Below are 18,206 nucleotides of genomic sequence, written 5' to 3'. Positions count from 1 at the left end.
AAAATATTAAATGTTTTTTTTTTACACTTTATTTCTTTGTCAGTATATACTATTCCTACCCTCATTGTTTACTACTTATAAATAGATATTAGATGATGCACCACTTTCTTATACGAGCATAAAAAAAGTATCGTATTTCATTCATTGATAAACGTAAATCAGTTTTCTGCCATACTTTACCGGCAACTTAGAGTTCTATACAAATGCTTTTGAATTGCGAAATATTTAATTATATAAAGACGCATATATAGGATACATGTTTGTTATAGACATGGAACGCAAATCGCAGAATATCATTATAAATATTCATTCATTTATCCTACACATCTTTAATTTTCATTATTGTGGCACTTTTTTAAGAAGCTATTATTCATCACATATTTTGCTCCTTTTGATATGAATAAAAATATAAAAGAAGGATTAATTATAGGAATAATTATTATATATACAGTTATGAGAATAATTATTCCTTAGGAAGTCTTTAAGAAGCATCCAGTTTAATAATCAAAAATTTATATTAGAGCCTTTTTCATCAAACACGACTAAATGATCTAAAATAAATTGGCATTTATCAACCAAATATATAAATGGAATCGATTGAAAAAATGAGGTACAAATCGTAATAATACATTTGAATGTAATTTATCAAAAGCAACATAATTATAATAAAGAGTGATTGTATTGGGGATTTACTTTGATTATAAACTCCCAGAGGAGCATCTCAGATATGGGAATTCTGACTTCCACTATAACGGTTGGTTCTCCCCTCTCGGGTGGATACAGCAATGTTGTGGCGAGAACCAACTGTGAGTATAGTTCTGGTGGGTACAACAATGCAGTGTTGTGGCTATTGATGTTGGGACGTGCCTCCTACAGAAAGGGTTGTATATGACTGATGATGGCCCTTAGGACTCAACCATAGTTCGTACTTATGCTGTCGAGACGTTTGGGTGGGTCGGAGTAGTTGTTTATGGTTACCTTGATTGTAACTCACAGGGGGGGAGGAATCTCAGATTTGGGAACGTGAAGCTTCCAGTAAGGTGGCTGGATCTCACCACTCTGGTAGATATAATAAAAGTGTGGGGTTGACTACCCTTTGTCTTTGACGTGATCCTCCTACGGGAGGGACTGAATCATCACCGGTGATGGCATTTATGACTCATAGTTTTCACCACTGTTGTAGCGGCTTCCAGATAAATCACACTTATTCTTTCGGGTGGGAGTGGTGCAGCTCTTTTGTGATAACTTTGATAGCAGTTCAATAATTCTATAATGCTATGAAATAATTCTATAATGCTAGATATTAGGTTCAAGTTTCTTTTACATCATCCTTCGATCATTAATCAGATTTGTCGGGTTCGTTCCAAAAAGGTCACTTTCAGTTTAAAAGTGGAGCAGTATCACTTAGTGGTTCTCAAATGTCTTGATTCACCAGTATTGTCAAAAACCAGGAGATTGTAAAATGACTTCATTACTAGCTAATGGTTATTAAAGAAGGAAGTCCTTGCTTATTCAATTAGGATTAATTAAAAAATCAAACGGGAACAATCTTTGAATACCCATATAATATGTACTTTAAAGGTCATAGCAATTAATATTCCAGACGGAGGATTAATTTTATTTTGTCTTGATAAAATAAAGGAAGGTTTATGATAAATTAATTTAAGTTGTATGCATTTTATAATGAAGTTTCAACTTAAAAATAAATCTAATAAAAAGTTAAAAATTCAAAATAATTCGCTTATCAACACATTAATGTAAGCACACGTTTTACTCATAGAAGATTTAATTTTTTTTTTTTTTGAAAAAAACTTAAACTAAATGCAAATAATAGTGATATTTCTTTAAAAAATTATCCATTGAAAGTATTATTACAAGATGAATTCGGTACATATCCGAAAAGAATGCAAACAGACAAGAAAGCGAATTTGATTAAAAAATGATTCCCCAAGCGATTTCATTTTCAGGTTACAGCATTAAAATGCAGCTGACCTCGATACAGGTCAAGCTCAAGGAAGTTGGTAAAAGCAATTAAAATTTTGAGATTATCCTCTTTTAAATGTTGTTATTGAAAGAAAACCATATATTATTGGTTTATTGGTGTGCGAATCGATATTACACTGCTTCTATAAGCACACATTGTTGCTTATGAATTACAGTGGAATAATGAGGATAAATAGAGCCCAGGATATAGCAATTTTTTTCGCACATTTTGAAATATTTGTAGATTTACAGAATTTATCTGGAAATTAATACTGTAATAAAATATTTTTATGTTTTTGTACTTTATACATTTTACTAGCCACGGTATCAGGGCTCCCCCTGGGTTTATTTGTTCCATATAAACGTAAGACAAAACAAAATACATTTGTTCTATATGTACGTAAGAAAAAATAAAATACATATAATTTTAGGCTCTATAGTTTTTGGATTCTTATAGTCAACACCTTAAGATATTTTAAGAGCCCTCAACCTTTATTTAAATAGTATCATTGCATAAAATTTTTTATTTTTATTTATTTATTTATTTTTGTGAAATAGACTTACAGAAATGAAATTTATGTCACTAAAGAGCTAACTTAAAAAAATTTTTTAAATGGTGTAAAAATACATTTTTTGCAGTGATATGTCCGAAAGTTATGACGAAAAGATGTAAAAAATTCGACTCCATTTCACCCACTTTAAGGGGCCCAGACATTTTTAATAGTACATTTAATTCTTTTAAGTGATAAGGAACATGTGTTCCCAATTTTGTTTACTTCTGTAAATGGGGTGTGGATTGTATAAGGCAAACAAACGAGCATTTAATTTTATATATAAAGATTTATTTATTTACATTATAAATAATTTATGTATTTTTGTAAATATAACAAAAATTTTAATGTATTAAACTTGTCATACATAATTTTTTAATAAATGTTATAATGTTAAATAATTTTTATGAAATTTATTTTTATAAATGTTTAGCAATGTTCATAAATGAATGAAAAAACTCCAAGAAAAGCAAATTTAAAAATTAACCCGGAATTTAAATTTTAATTAAAATCTACTAATTAAACAAATTTTAGTTATTCATTGAAATTTTCTTTGTTAAAAAGAAACTTTTCAGCTTCAATTAAAAAATGTAAATAAATAATTTTAATAATTAAAGATTAGCTTAACCAAAAAACTCTGAAACGACAAATATACATTACTGAGCTAAGTAAAGTTAAAATATTCAAAGAAAAGTTCAGATTCGAATATTATTTTTTGATTAAATATGTGGGCATAACTATTGTCTATACCGTGAAAATTTCTTTGCAAGTAATTCTGCCAAATTTTCTTTTCCAATGCAAACTTACATAAGCGATCTTGTAGCATGAGTGTTCCAGAAATTACAGAATGAATTTTAGTTTGCTGTACGAGCGTTTGTAACACGTAACTGATAATGAAATTATTCAAAGCATCTGAAGTGTTATCTTAGATATCGGAAAATATCTTAACCACGTGAAATGATAAATGTTAAGATATCTATAATAGTTACTCAGAAATATCTTTCTGTCTAATATTATAGTAAAAAATTTTGATCCATCAAGGTTAGCATCTTAAACAATGTTGTTATTTTTTTATTGTCTATTGAATGTATGGATCTAAACATGAATATTGCATTTTTTTTTACTTACAAATTCTGTCTTTTTAACTGCTTATTGTCTGGTAGCACCTTGATTTTCATCTAGTTCAATTGTTAACCAATATTAATCATTAAACGCTTCTTTAATTCAGTTTTTTCTTTCTGAACACGATGAAAGTTTCTTAAAATTTTATATTAGAAATTAATAAAAGCTATTAAACGAAATTTCATTATTTTTTTAAGCAAGATTATTCCTTCACTATCAGAATCTTTTGTAGCTGATAATGCTTCTGAAAATTCATTAATCTTTTGCACTCGGAGGGCTCCTCTCAAATATCATTTAAGACCGTGCACCATTTTGACATTTCATTTATTCATTTTTTAATTCCGATTGTTAAAAAATACCTACATAATGGTAAGATGTAAATTAATTTTTCGGAAAAATTCAACTTAAAACAATTCTATATATTTTTCGGAGTAATAAACAAGTCATAGTATTAGATAAATAATTACGCATCGAATTACTTTTCCGAGTGTAAAGAGTTAATTTATCCAATTTACAACGAAATATATTGCGATTGATGAGCTCCAAATGTGAAATATTTAATTCTAATTGACATACTTATTGGGCACTGATTCGGTACTGTTTTTTGACTTAAAATAACCGAGACCGAGTTTTGGAGACCTTGTTCATCTGATATGACGCTATTAAATTGGCGGTCAGAAGGAAACTTGAAACGTTAAATAATTGTACTTTTTATATTACATAACAGTTTTACATTTAAAAAAAAATGTAATTTTTAATATTTACTTTAATGTTAACAAACTTAAATGCTTAATTCATAAGAAATGATTAAATATCATGGTAGATAAGGGTACTAAATGTGAGCAAGTTTCCACTTCCTAAAGTATATTTGGGCCAAAATTGGTATCTTCCCTGTGAGATTCCAATGGACATGCAGATAGCAAGGCACACGTATCTGCTTTTAGTATTGCGGCATTAAATAAGGATTATTCTTTCATCTAAAAGAATTAATCTAAAGATATCAAGAGGACATATTAAACTGTGTAATAAACTAAATTTTATAAATGGTCTCGAAAGTTTTTTATGGAATTGTTTTAAACTTATTCAAAACGTTGATACTTTATTTCTTTAATCTCTTAAAAAGAATTAAAATATTAAATCTATCGAACAAGTAAAAGTATTTCTTTCCATACTTTACTCTGTCTACATTTTGAAACTTGGGAACTCGACTAAACATGGGAGCAACTTTCTGGGCTGACTCCAAATCAGAAGGTTGCGTGTCCAAATCACGCCATTTAAAAGCATGCTAAGAAATATAGAATGTTCTCGCACTTCAATATAATTGTTCTTTTTTTGTTTTAATAAAATATATTTCTCCTAACGGTAATTAAAAAAAGGAAATCTGCATTATAAAAGCATAAAATAACACAATAACTTAAATTTTCGATTAGAGACGGTAATTTTCATTGCTTGCTTTTTGTGAGTTAAGTCTCTTGCACTCGCTATAACAAGCTCAACATTTATTCTTAATTATTTGGCATGAACTTCAGAAGAAGTGATATCCAATCAGTATAAACAAGGGAACAATGACATTTTATCTACATGTATACAGTAAGGAAATCTGAAGTAACCAATGGAATTAATAGATGCATTATCGTTCCTCTTCTAAAAATATCTGCCATTTTTCTTGCATGAGACAGGAATCTCAATGAGGCAGAAATCTTTAAAAATGCTTTAACGAACTTTCTTTAAAGTAAAAACTTTCTTTCTTTAATAAATTTGATTTTAGTCATCCTATTTTGTTATAATCTCTTTAACATAAAGCTATTTGTTATTTTATTTTTGGAAACCTAATTTTAATTGATTTTTGAGTTATAAAAAGGACTACGTATTTTTCTACACTTAATTGGAAGCATCTTAATTTTTAAGAATCTGCGGAATAGGAATTTGAAAAAGCTACTTTTTTACTTATATGCATTTGAATGATTCCTCAATTTCATTTCATTCCTCATTTTAATATTTTTCATTATTGATAATGAAACAAGACTAAACAAGAATTCGAATTCCATACTTTTATTTATATACTTAATTACAAATAAATAACAGATAAATAATAGTTCGAGGCACATTGTTTAACAAAAGAAAAATTCAGAATAAGTTTAGCAATTAATATTAATAAAAAAAGCATGATTTTAAATTTTTTGAATGCTTATTTTCTGAAACATTCCACTTTAAATTAAACAAGAATAATATTATACTATTGATTTGCTTATTCACGTTTACTCCAAATGATATTTTAAATTATTTTTAATAATTTTTTATTACTATAAAGCATATTAAATAAAAAAATTACCGAAACGTTTATAAACCTTTGTTTCATTGAAATAAAAAATAGTATTTTGTGAAAATCTATTGACACTACATTATCTACTGTCAAGAAGTTGCTTTTGTAATATTTCATTTATTCATATATTTCAGACTGTATACATTTTGCACTTTGTACATAATTTTGCTTCTGTGCCTTTTTAAATTAATTAAAAATCTCACAAGGGATTTCTAAAATTATAATAGGCTGCCATTTGTTCAAAATGAAATTCCGTTTGAAATGACATCAGAATAGAATCCCTTACATATATCGTTTTTCCCTTTACCTTAGCATTTATTTTAAAGAGACAAAAAAAAAAAAAAAAAAAAAACCACTTAATCTAAAGCAATGTTGAAAGGTATACTTTGTTTTCCGTTCCATTTTAAAGATTTTTTTTATTCCTATCAGGTAATTTTTTTGCGAAGTTGAGATGCTTCCCTAAATATGCTAAAATCACACTGATCTGAAAATTATTGAAACTGTTTGTTGGAAATGGATAAAATTTTAGAATTGATATTTTAAATCGTGCTCCGTCAATTAGCATCAACATGTTTATGAGTTTCTATTAAAAATTTTTTAACTTTTTAATAACTTTCAACTTGTAACTTTTGATGCATAATAAAAATTATTTTCAAAAATTCATTATGTCTTGAAATATATTGAAAAAACAGGAACTTTCATTTAACATTAGGAATTCAAATTTTCATTTGTTTGCAAGTCATTAATCGTTTATTGAAAATCACAAAATGCTGTATGTAATCGAGTTATTTCAGTCTGGAAAATCCAGATATGTATTCGAAATTGGGTGTTGTTATTTGCGAAAAATTTAGTTTAAATCGAGTCTCTGTGTAAGTGGAAACCACTTATGCGGAGAAATATTTCACACACTTATAGAAAACATGCTTCTACAGCGACAAGCATTTTCATTTTTATTATGTTGTTATTAGTTCCGAAATAAAGAGCGATGTTCTGAATGTTTTTAAAAAAATGTACCAATGACTTTCTACTGAACTGTATCACGTTCTGTCTTGATTTCGGGAAGAAACCTTTTCTCTTAGAAAACTTGTTACCTTACTTTCTGAAACACCCTCCTATCTAAATTAAAATTTTGTGAAAAATATGGCAGCCATTTTTACTTTTTCTTATATGGAATTATACAGAAAAGAAACTGTTATAAATATAAAAAAAAGTCGACTTCCTAAATTTTTATGAATTTCCACGATTTGAACAAATTTTATTTTCAAAATCATGTCAGTCCTTCAGCGAACACGATGCCTCAAAAACATAAGCTGCAAGAATGGATAAATTTTGGTTTGTGGATTTTATACCAAAATTGTAGGTTTTTATCAGATTTTTGAGCCAAATCCACCAAAAGGAATTTTATCTGTCTGTCCTTTTCTTTGCACATGGTGTAATGAATCAGCTTCTTCCTGGGTGACCACTGTGACATTCCTTTTTCCCACACTCGATAATGTACATTCCGGGCCATTCTTCATCAACGAAACTCCCACAGTGTTAAGTGCCTCCAGATTGCCAAATGGAAGACCCTCCTTTTAAGTACGGTCATCTGGCCATTTAGTGCTAATCCAGATAAGGAACCACACGTGCGTTTCCCAGGCAAATAAATCGTGTCTTCGAAAGGCGACAGTGTCAAACACTCCAGATGTCCTGCATTTTTCCCATGGTGGAGGGTGAATCATCAATGGACATTTTCCCACGGGCGACCAGAGACGATTCAGGTTGTTCTGAACGGTGATTGGGTAACAGGGAGTCTGAGAGGAAAATAAAAGGTGAGATTTTTCGGAAGAAGACGGAGAGAAGCTTCGTGTGAACCAAGGAGAGGAGCTTCGTGTGAACCAAGGAGGAGAAGCTTCGTGTGAATCGGACTTCTGCGTAGAATTCCACCCGAAGAAAATTCGGTGGATTCCGAGAGCTACCCCCGGAGTAGCCTAAGACGCCAACAGCCTGTTAGCTGTTCTTGTAAAGTTGTTTCCTTCGAAATGGTTCGAGGAACTATTCTTGTGTAATTTTCGTGTTGTAAATAGCATCATTCATTTAACCTAGATTAGAAAGAGTTGTTTTTATGTAATAAAGCTGTAAATAAAAAAATTTGATCATATCGCTACCTGTTTTTGGATCGAGACTTTACAGCTTTAATATTTGGTGGCAGCGGTGTTGATAGAACTTTGCGCGGTAAGCTATCATTAGCTAACTGGACTTGCGTTTCAGACTCAGAGATTTCTAGTCTGAGAAAACTTACAATATCTAGGTTAAAGTTACTTTTTAAAAAGTTGCGTGGTAATTGCCAACTTCAAGATCGACGAGTGGAACTCAAAGCGAGGAAGAATCGCTGAGCTGCAAGAGCGTACTGACCCAAGTTAGAAAGGAATTCTCCAGCCGCAAGTTCGACGAGTGGACTCAACTTCGATTGGAATTCCCTCTACCTCCAACCTGGTATCAACCAACCGACGAAGTGTTCCGAGTCTCCTGCACACCGGTGAGTGCTTCCTAACTTTCCTTTCTCTAGAGGCAGTAAATTTATTATAAAAGTAACTGTCGATCACTGAAGTAAAATTTGAAATTTCAGTGTAGCATTTTAGAATTGGCTATTAAAGCAATGCAGTAAAGAAATTTTTAATTAGTTGGGACTAATTATAAAGATTAAAATTTTGGTGTACAAGTTCTGTTAATAAGTTATAGAAGTAATGTTAAATTGTAGATGCTAATTAACTTGTAAATGCTAAATGTAACCACAGGTTTCAGTGGCTGAACCAAATGCATTCGATGAATGATAACTTTGACTTTTATCGAATGTGTATTAGATGAAAAATTGTGTGACAGTTTGCAGTAATTAGTTGAATAGAAATCTGCTGATTTCAGTAAATTATTCAAAACTGGTGAAATATTTAATAGAATTTATTTTGTGTATTGTATAAATCAACTGTGTTTTATGTGTAGTGTTGATACATAAAGGAGTTCCTTGTGTTTAAAATCAGTTGAGTTTTGTGTAGCTTAAATTTTTTTTTGAGAGTAAGATAGCTAATCAGTTTGTAAGTAGAATTAAATTAAGAAATGGCTTTCTTAAACAGAGCGTTGAAAATAGATTTATTTTCCCTGACGGAAGAATTAGGGATCGAGACTGACCCTTCAAATAAAGTAGTAGATCTGATCAGGAAAATTAAAGAGTTCCCAGATATTGACTTAGACTTCGTAAAAGATAGATATGAAGTTATAGTGGAAGAACGAAAAACAGAGAAAGAGCGCGGCGTAGAGGCAGAATTACAAGCTGAAAGGCAGCGCGAACGGGAATTTGAGTTGGAGCGTTTAAGAATATCTAATTCCTCGGAAATTAATAGCTCACATTCAAGCCGAAATGAAAATTCTAGACCGCGAAGAGATATTAAGCATTTAATGCCTAAGTTTGATAGTAACCAAACTGATATGTCAATTTATCTGACATTACTAGAGAGGCAATTAAAAACCGCCGAGATTGACGAGGCTGAATGGGTCTCTCAACTACTGTCATTATTGCCGTTAGATTTGGCTCACATCATAGCGAAAGAACCGGAAGACAAAGCTCAGGATTACGAGCATATTAAACAAGTTTTGCTGGAACGATTTAAGATAAAAACTGAGACATATAGGCAGCGTTTCGTGAGCCATCAGAAAAAACCGAACGCATTGTGGAAGGAATTAATTTTTGATCTGGAACATTTCTTAGATGGTTGGCTTTCGGGATCGGGTGTAACGGATTTTACCGGGCTAAAGAAATTGTTAATCACCGACCAGATAAAAAAACGCGTCCCGAGCCAGATAAGAGACCATTTTCTAGACGTATGGTCGGAGTTCGTAGATCCTTTTGTTCTAGCCGAGAAACTAGACCACTACGAATCGGTGCGGACGAAATCCAACTTTGTAAAATTCCCCGAAAGAAAAATGGTTGAGAGAAACAGACCGTTTTCGCCTAAGGAAGAAGAGAAGTATAAAGCGACGGAAAGAATGGCAAACGCTAAACCCAATGAAAATAAATCGTGGAGGAATTTAGCCCCACAAAGGAATTGGAGGGGAGACAATTTTGATCAGCGGAAACAATTACAATGTTATGAATGTCTGTCTACGACGCATTTAAGGCCAAACTGCCCTCAATTAAAAAAGAATCAACCGACAGAGCAGATAAATCACGTAGGAAGCGCGCACGAAAATGAATTATTTGCTCCCTATATAAGTGAAGGATCCGTTAACGGATCGGAAATTAAAATTCTCCGGGATTCAGGCGCCAGCGTAGATATCGTAACACGAAATTACGTCAGTAATGCAGATTTTACCGGTGAGGTAATTTGGGTGAAACAACCATTGGACTTAGATTTGAGGTGTTTGCCTCTGGCACGTGTAAGGCTCAATAGCCCAGAGTTCGGGGAGGTCGTCACAAAGGCCGCTATTGTTGATTCATCTCTCGATCAAGGAATTTACCTTCTTAGTAACGCCACGGCCGAGTTACTTAACAAACGTATCAGTATTGCCACTGTGAATGCTGTCACTACTCGTTCACAAAAGAAGGGGGAAAACGCGAAAGGGGATGGAAAAGCAAGGAGAATAGAAAGCGGGACAGGAGGGAAGAACGAGATAGAACCTGAAATGCAACTGAGAGAAGAATCGTTACCACCCATTGAGATAGGGGAAGGAGCTGAAGATTTATTCACTCCGTTCAAGATAACTCAAGAAGAATTTTCAAAGGCTCAAATGGACTGCGGAACCTTGGAAGAATGTAGGGAACGCATTAACAAAGGACATGAGGGATTTAAAAAGGAAAAGGGATTGTTTTTTAGGGTAACAAAAGATCATTTAGGAAACCCGAGATCTCAATTAATTGTGCCGAAAAAATTCAGACCGGCAATATTAGAGATGTGCCACGAGTCGACGTCGGCACATCTGGGGGTAACTAAAACGAAAGATAGGGCCCTAAAATATTATTTTTGGCCAAATTGTGTAAAGGATATCGAGAATTACGTTCGCTCGTGTGATCCTTGTCAACGAATCGGTAAACCAAGGGAGAAGACAAAGGCCCCTCTCAAATTAGTTCCCGTTATATCGGAAATTTTTAGCAAATTAAATATTGATTGCGTAGGACCATTACCCATTAGTGAGAAAAACAATCGATATTTGTTAACGGCGATGTGTATGTCTTCAAAATATCCGGATGCAATCCCTATAGAAGACCTTACGTCAATCACAGTGATAAATGCTATGTTAAACGTTTTTAGTAGAATGGGGTTCCCCCGTGAGATACAGTGTGATTGGGGTACGTCGTTCACTAGCTATTTAACCACAGAATTTTTTGATAAGTTCGGAATAAAAGTCACTCATTCATCTGTGCGGCATCCCCAGACAAACCCGGTAGAGCGTTTCCACAAAACCATTAAGCGACTTCTAAAGGTACTATGTTTAGAGTCCGGGAAGGATTGGGAGAAAAATCTTCCCGCAACTCTGTTAACTTTGAGAACGGTTACTCACGAGAGCACAGGATTTAGCCCCGCTGAGTTGGTTCACGGAAAAAACCTAAGGACTCCAGAAGTGCTGTTATACGAGCACTGGGTAGCACCGAAAGAAAACGAAACGGCGGTAGCCAAATACATGTACGACTTAATAAACCGCATGAGACGTTGTCAGGATATAGCAGTAACCAGGATGTTGGAGACGCGAGATAAGAGAAAATTATGGTATGACAAAAATGCTGTCCATCGCCAATATAAATCCGGTGATCAAGTGTTGGTGCTCGCAGCATCTATGCCGAATAAACTATCAGTACAGTGGATAGGGCCAGGCGAAATTCAATCTCAATTGTCGGAAACGAACTATATAGTGAAAATGACAGGAAAGGAGGCCAAGCCCCAAATTTTTCACGTTAATCTGTTGAAACCTTACCATAAAAGATTGGCGGAGGTGAATCTAGTGTTCCACGAGGAAAAAGTGAATGTGGAGACGGAAAATGATTTAGAGATCGCATACCCGACGGGAGACGTAAACGCGTACGATTTCGAGGAAATATCTCGAAGTAGCAACTTAGAAGAGAGGTTAACGACGGAGCAGATTGGGGAACTCAAAGAGTTGTTACATAAACATAAAACAGTTTTTTCAAATAAGCCGGGAAAAACCCATCTAGTTGAGCACGATATAGAACTGATCAGTAATCAGCCGGTTCGGTCGAAGCCATATCGCACATCACAACGCCAGGCCGAAATTTTGAAATCGGAAATAAAGCAGATGTTAGATCTGAAAATAATTGAAATGGGACAATCAGACTATACATCACCAATGCTGTTAGTAGAGGCACCGGGAAAGGCCCCAAGACCTTGTATTGATTACCGAAAATTAAATAGTGTAATTAAAACTGAGTACTTCCCCTTGCCCAATTTAGAAGAGCGAGTAGAAAGAGTTTCCGCCGCAAAATTTATTACGGTACTAGATCTAGCGAAGGGCTACTGGCAAATTCCAATGACGAAGAACGCAAGTCGGTTAGCAGCGTTCGTAACTAATTTCGGGACGTATCTCCCTCTAAGAATGCCATTTGGATTGGTGAATGCGCCATATTTTTTTAGTAAGATGATGGCTGAGATATTAGGGAATTGTGAGAAGTATGCAGTACCTTACTTAGACGATATTGCGATCTATTCCGAAACATGGGAAGAACACTTGAAACATGTTGACGAGGTTCTTAAAAGAATAGGAGCGGCAAATCTAACCGTGAAACCATCAAAATGTCAGCTAGCACAGAGCCGGACGAAATATTTAGGACATATGGTAGGAGAAGGCGTTCGAACACCAGCCGAAGCAAAAATCAAAGCAGTGATAGATTTTCCTACCCCCAAAACAAAAACTCAGATACGAGCTTTCCTTGGGCTAGCGGGTTATTACGCACACTATGTGGAAAAATTTTCTGTCATAGCCGCACCTTTAACCAATGCATTGAAAGGTAGGATGACGAAAGAGCAGATTAGATGGACGCCCGAATGCGAACAAGCATTCCAAGAATTAAAAATGAGTTTGACAAAAAAACCCGTCTTGCATGCCCCTGATTATACAAAAAAATTTATAGTCCAAACTGATGCGTCGGATGTAGGGATGGGAGTTGTAATGTCTCAATTAGATTCCGAAGGCAAGGAACATCCTATTTTATATCTAAGTAAGAAATTTTCAGACGCGGAAAAGAAATATAGCACGACTGAAAAAGAGTGTGCTAGTATAGTATACGCCATAAAGAAGCTTAAATTTTACTTGGATGGCCAGCACTTCACTATTGTCACGGACCACAATCCGTTAGTTTGGCTAAAAACCAATGCGGGTAACAACCCTAGATTGATGAGATGGTCATTGGCTTTACAACCATACAACTATACTGTCACACATAAACCGGGCAGTAAGCACCAGAATGCTGATGGTTTGAGCCGCTGTAACCTTTAAAAAAAGGAAAATCTAGTGATAAATTTTAATGTGTAAACGGTATTTTAATGTGTAAATAGTGTTTTAATGTAAATTGTTTTTTAAAATGTATTTGTATTGTATGAGTGCCTCTAAGAAGGGATAGTTGGTTCCACGACCCAGTAGTGACTTTCGTCCAAGGCTGGACAAAAGTCCCCTTTCAAAGGGGGGGAGAGTTGTAATGAATCAGCTTCTTCCTGGGTGACCACTGTGACATTCCTTTTTCCCACACTCGATAATGTACATTCCGGGCCATTCTTCATCAACGAAACTCCCACAGTGTTAAGTGCCTCCAGATTGCCAAATGGAAGACCCTCCTTTTAAGTACGGTCATCTGGCCATTTAGTGCTAATCCAGATAAGGAACCACACGTGCGTTTCCCAGGCAAATAAATCGTGTCTTCGAAAGGCGACAGTGTCAAACACTCCAGATGTCCTGCATTTTTCCCATGGTGGAGGGTGAATCATCAATGGACATTTTCCCACGGGCGACCAGAGACGATTCAGGTTGTTCTGAACGGTGATTGGGTAACAGGGAGTCTGAGAGGAAAATAAAAGGTGAGATTTTTCGGAAGAAGACGGAGAGAAGCTTCGTGTGAACCAAGGAGAGGAGCTTCGTGTGAACCAAGGAGGAGAAGCTTCGTGTGAATCGGACTTCTGCGTAGAATTCCACCCGAAGAAAATTCGGTGGATTCCGAGAGCTACCCCCGGAGTAGCCTAAGACGCCAACAGCCTGTTAGCTGTTCTTGTAAAGTTGTTTCCTTCGAAATGGTTCGAGGAACTATTCTTGTGTAATTTTCGTGTTGTAAATAGCATCATTCATTTAACCTAGATTAGAAAGAGTTGTTTTTATGTATTAAAGCTGTAAATAAAAAAATTTGATCATATCGCTACCTGTTTTTGGATCGAGACTTTACAATGGATACGATAACTCTTTACGATAATTTTCTGTGCACGTGAACGCGATAATATGCAAAGAGCCAGGAAGGGAAAATTTTGCATAATGTTTTATCATCAGAATTTTAAATTTTTTGAAATTTTGATCCAATCCATCTTTGGATGGACCATCTGATGGTCAATCCAGAGATGGATTTGATCAAAATTATTCACGTGGCTTAAAAACTCGATAAATCAAAAAAATACAATGATTAGATAAATGAAATTTGATATGTGGTCATTTTATCAGATTTGTAGATTTTTGATTCCAATCGAAAGAAAAGAATGTTCAAAATACCTACTTGGTGTTCTTTCCTTTGTTAAGAAGCGCAAAATGGTATTAATATGCAAGAAACTCAAGGAAAGAATAATCCCGATTATTTGTTTATTTTTTAAGCATGATGCCTCTTTATAATGTTAAAATTCGAATACAGGATATCTTTTCAAACGAAATTTTAGAATAATGTTTTAAGCGTTATCAAACTGAATCGAGTTTCCTTTTCGCAATATAAATACGCAAAAAAAAAAAAAAAATCTTTTAATGATTTTGGAAAGATTTTCTTTTAAGGCCATGACTACAGGAAATTCATAGTGCTTTTCAATTCCAGCCATGAAGTGTATTTCACACATTTCATTACACTTACAAAATTTTTTCATTTTTTGTTCAAAAATAAAATGATTCTTAATTTAAATATAAACAAGCCGCCATTGACAAACAGATTGTTCGGCCAGATTATTGAATTTTTAGAATATTAATCCCTGAATATGGAGTGCATTTCAAAAAAAAAAAATCGCCTTGTTAGTTGAAGATTTTCGGGCTGAAGAAATGAATTTAATTGAATCAATATGCTATTTATTACTGTGGTTGTAAATTAAAAAAATATTTATTCTATGAAATAAAGGCGGAAGTGGAAATCTTCTTTCGAAGTTTATATGCAAAGAAAACATTTTTTTAAAAAATCTTAATTTTAACACTAGTAAAATCCTGTAATTGAAAGATTTGATGGATGAATTTAAATTTTATCATAACATTAAAAGATAGCTACAGCTTTTTTTGATTACCATATTTGGTGTTTTATTCAAATAGCGTAATTATGGGCAAATAAGCCAAAAACTGAATTTTCTACTTAGTTTAAAGGATCATTGGCAAAACCTTCTTTTTCAAAAAGCATAAGCTAGTAAAATTTAACTTATAATCATCATAGTAAAAACTGCGTATTGCATTTAAATGTTTTATTAAAAATAACGAAAAAAATTATACTGGAATGAAATTGACATCATTAAGTAGTCAATTTTTTGAGTTTTAAGATAATGCAAAGGCGGTTTTTGTGAAATAACAGTTTTGGAAGATATGTTCAAGAATTTACACAGCGATTATCAATCTGGATGTAGTTAAAACTAATTTTATGCTGCGTTAAACTTCATGTTTGAAGCCGATTTCTTTATTTCTTTTGAATCTTCTTCTCTCTGACTGAATGGAATTTTTGTTGACACAGCGATCTCTCACCAAAGCATTTCTGATAATATTTTGCATAAAAAAAACCGTTATGTTTCTTGAATCGAAGCGTTCAAGAGCACAGTATCCTAGCATATGACGTGTGGTCGCCATCTTAAGAGTAAATAGGTCTAAAAAGGATAATATATAAAACTAATATATGATTCGACTAGAATACATTTAAATTTCCTTAAATAATTGCATTCTGATAGGGAAAAGTTACTTCATTTTTCCAAAAAGAATTCTAAGCTGAACTTTGATTCTACCAGAATATTTTAAATTTTTTAAAATAATCTTTTGCGTTCTGATAGTGAAAAATACTATAGGTGTCACCAAATCTCATAACCAAATAACGTGTTTTTTGGGAGTTGCACAAGAGAATTTTTCAAATAGATTATATCTGTATCTATAAATATGATAGCTTTAAAAAAAAGACGCAACCATCTAGATGGATGAAATTTGATATATTGCTTTGTACATTTCTGTCGAATTTTGAACGAAATATCTTCAAGGGAAATCAGTCTGTGACCGCGGTTAGATGTAAACGTGAACGCGATACTCAAAAATGCAACGTGTTAAATAGATGTAATCTTCTAATATGTTGAAATCTTCCAATGACATTGATTGTCCGTCGATTCGTGTATATGTGACCTTGATAATTCAAGAATGTAAAGATCTATATAAATAGAATTCGGTTTGTGGTTTTCACACCAAAATCGTAGATTTGTATCAAATTTAGAGCATAATTAGTAAAGGACACGGAAACAAAATGCTTTCTCGATTTTCTTCAACTCCACCTTACTGTGTACCTTACTGCACCTTACTGTTGCTACAAACTGCATCTTATTGTGTAAGGATACGAGAAAACTGAGGGGTCCTGCTGGTGTTTTATAAGAAAAGACACGCAAATTTTTTTGTAGAAAAACACATGTCCCGAAAATTTTTACTCGAGGTAATCCAAAATGAGATTTACACAAAGCAGATAACTGGTAGAAAAAAAATGTAAGTTCATTTTTTATCATTCGCAAATTGTCGCTGTTAATGAATGTTTATTGTATTTGATTAAATGAAATAATATATATATATATATATATATCGAATATTGGAGTTTCGTATGCATTTCGTTGGCAAACGATAATTCATCTAATTCCTGAGTTGTTAACTAGTATATATTGCAATTCAGATAATAGTTGTGTCATAATAATGGCAGTACTCTTCTTGAACATGCCTTCCGACAAATTGAGGGTATGATCAGGAAACTGTCCAAAGTTTTTCATAATCTACAAAGGATAACCAGCATTTAGAACTATTAATGAGGAAACATTAAATGTGTTCACAGCTAGCAACAGCCACTGTGTGGTTGTTCCAAATCACATATAGAAGACTAGGAAAAGCAAGACCATGTGCTACTACACCGTAATGTTTCTGTCTCTCATATCTCATCATCATTAAGCTCATTTGCAGGACTGTCACCAAGGCAATCGGCAAGGAAATCACCATCACTGATTGAGAGAAATTGGAAAGACAGCATCATATACAAAAACGCACGCTGCAAGACTCTTTGACAGAAAATGGTCTACGTAGATAGGAGACATCATCACAAATTGCCGCAAACATTTGTGTATATTCCATGGCCCAATATTTATTCAACTAAATTAACGCCCCGTTATGAAACAACATGCGATTTATTTTGAGACACACCTCGTAAATTTCAACGATGATTATATGACGAAGACGACATCTGACGACAATTGATAACCTCTTTCCAAACTTCCAAACCAGAAAATTTGTCACTTGATGTCGAATTTAATGTTCAGGATTTTGATGAAATCGAGTTTCGAATTTGGAATCCATTGAACCTGAGTCCTCGACTTTATTAGATGTTCCTCGACTCAATAGATGTTCCATGGAGGTACATTTAAAGGCATCAAGATAGGAATCTATTTTCTTATGTGCGGAATTTTCGAGGAACACTGGCTCAAATTTCTTGCTTAAGAACTATAAACTGGTACAGGGTAGCCCTTGTATACTGCAACAATTATATAGGAGATATTCGTCGAAAGCAATAACCTACCAAAATCTGGATTTAAATCTGAAAGAGAATTAATGAGTCTAATTCTGAGAACAAATTGCAGTTTGCTCTACATTTCCTAGAAATCTGTAGGAGCTGAAGAAAAAGAATATCTTGAAGCAAAATGTCATAGTTAGTCGGATGAAAAGTATGATACTTTGTCAGTGCCTGATTAAGCTCTGTAGCAGCCCTTAGGTAAAGTAAGATTCGGAACTCCGTTATCGTATCC

At 33.6% G+C, this 18,206-nt stretch overlaps 1 protein-coding gene across 1 annotated transcript; it reads left to right on the top strand.

Annotated features, from left to right (window-relative positions):
• The first annotated feature begins 9,045 nt into the window (after window positions 1-9,045).
• Window positions 9,046-13,458, top strand: LOC129959802 (uncharacterized). Its single transcript, XM_056072694.1, has one exon. The coding sequence runs from the start codon at window positions 9,073-9,075 to the stop codon at window positions 13,456-13,458; it is 4,386 nt and encodes a 1,461-aa protein (XP_055928669.1). The 5' UTR covers window positions 9,046-9,072.
• Window positions 13,459-18,206: the final 4,748 nt, after the last annotated feature.

Source organism: Argiope bruennichi, chromosome X2 (genome assembly GCF_947563725.1).
Source record: "Argiope bruennichi chromosome X2, qqArgBrue1.1, whole genome shotgun sequence".
Lineage (NCBI taxonomy): Eukaryota > Metazoa > Arthropoda > Arachnida > Araneae > Araneidae > Argiope > Argiope bruennichi.
The sequence above is the reverse complement of the archived record's forward strand: the minus strand, read 5'-3'. Positions and strand labels throughout refer to the sequence as shown.

What these genes read in the sequence shown, in the direction of transcription:
- LOC129959802 (XM_056072694.1), top strand. Translation starts at nt 9,073, where the DNA reads ATGGCTTTCTTAAACAGAGCGTTGAAAATAGATTTATTTTCCCTGACG.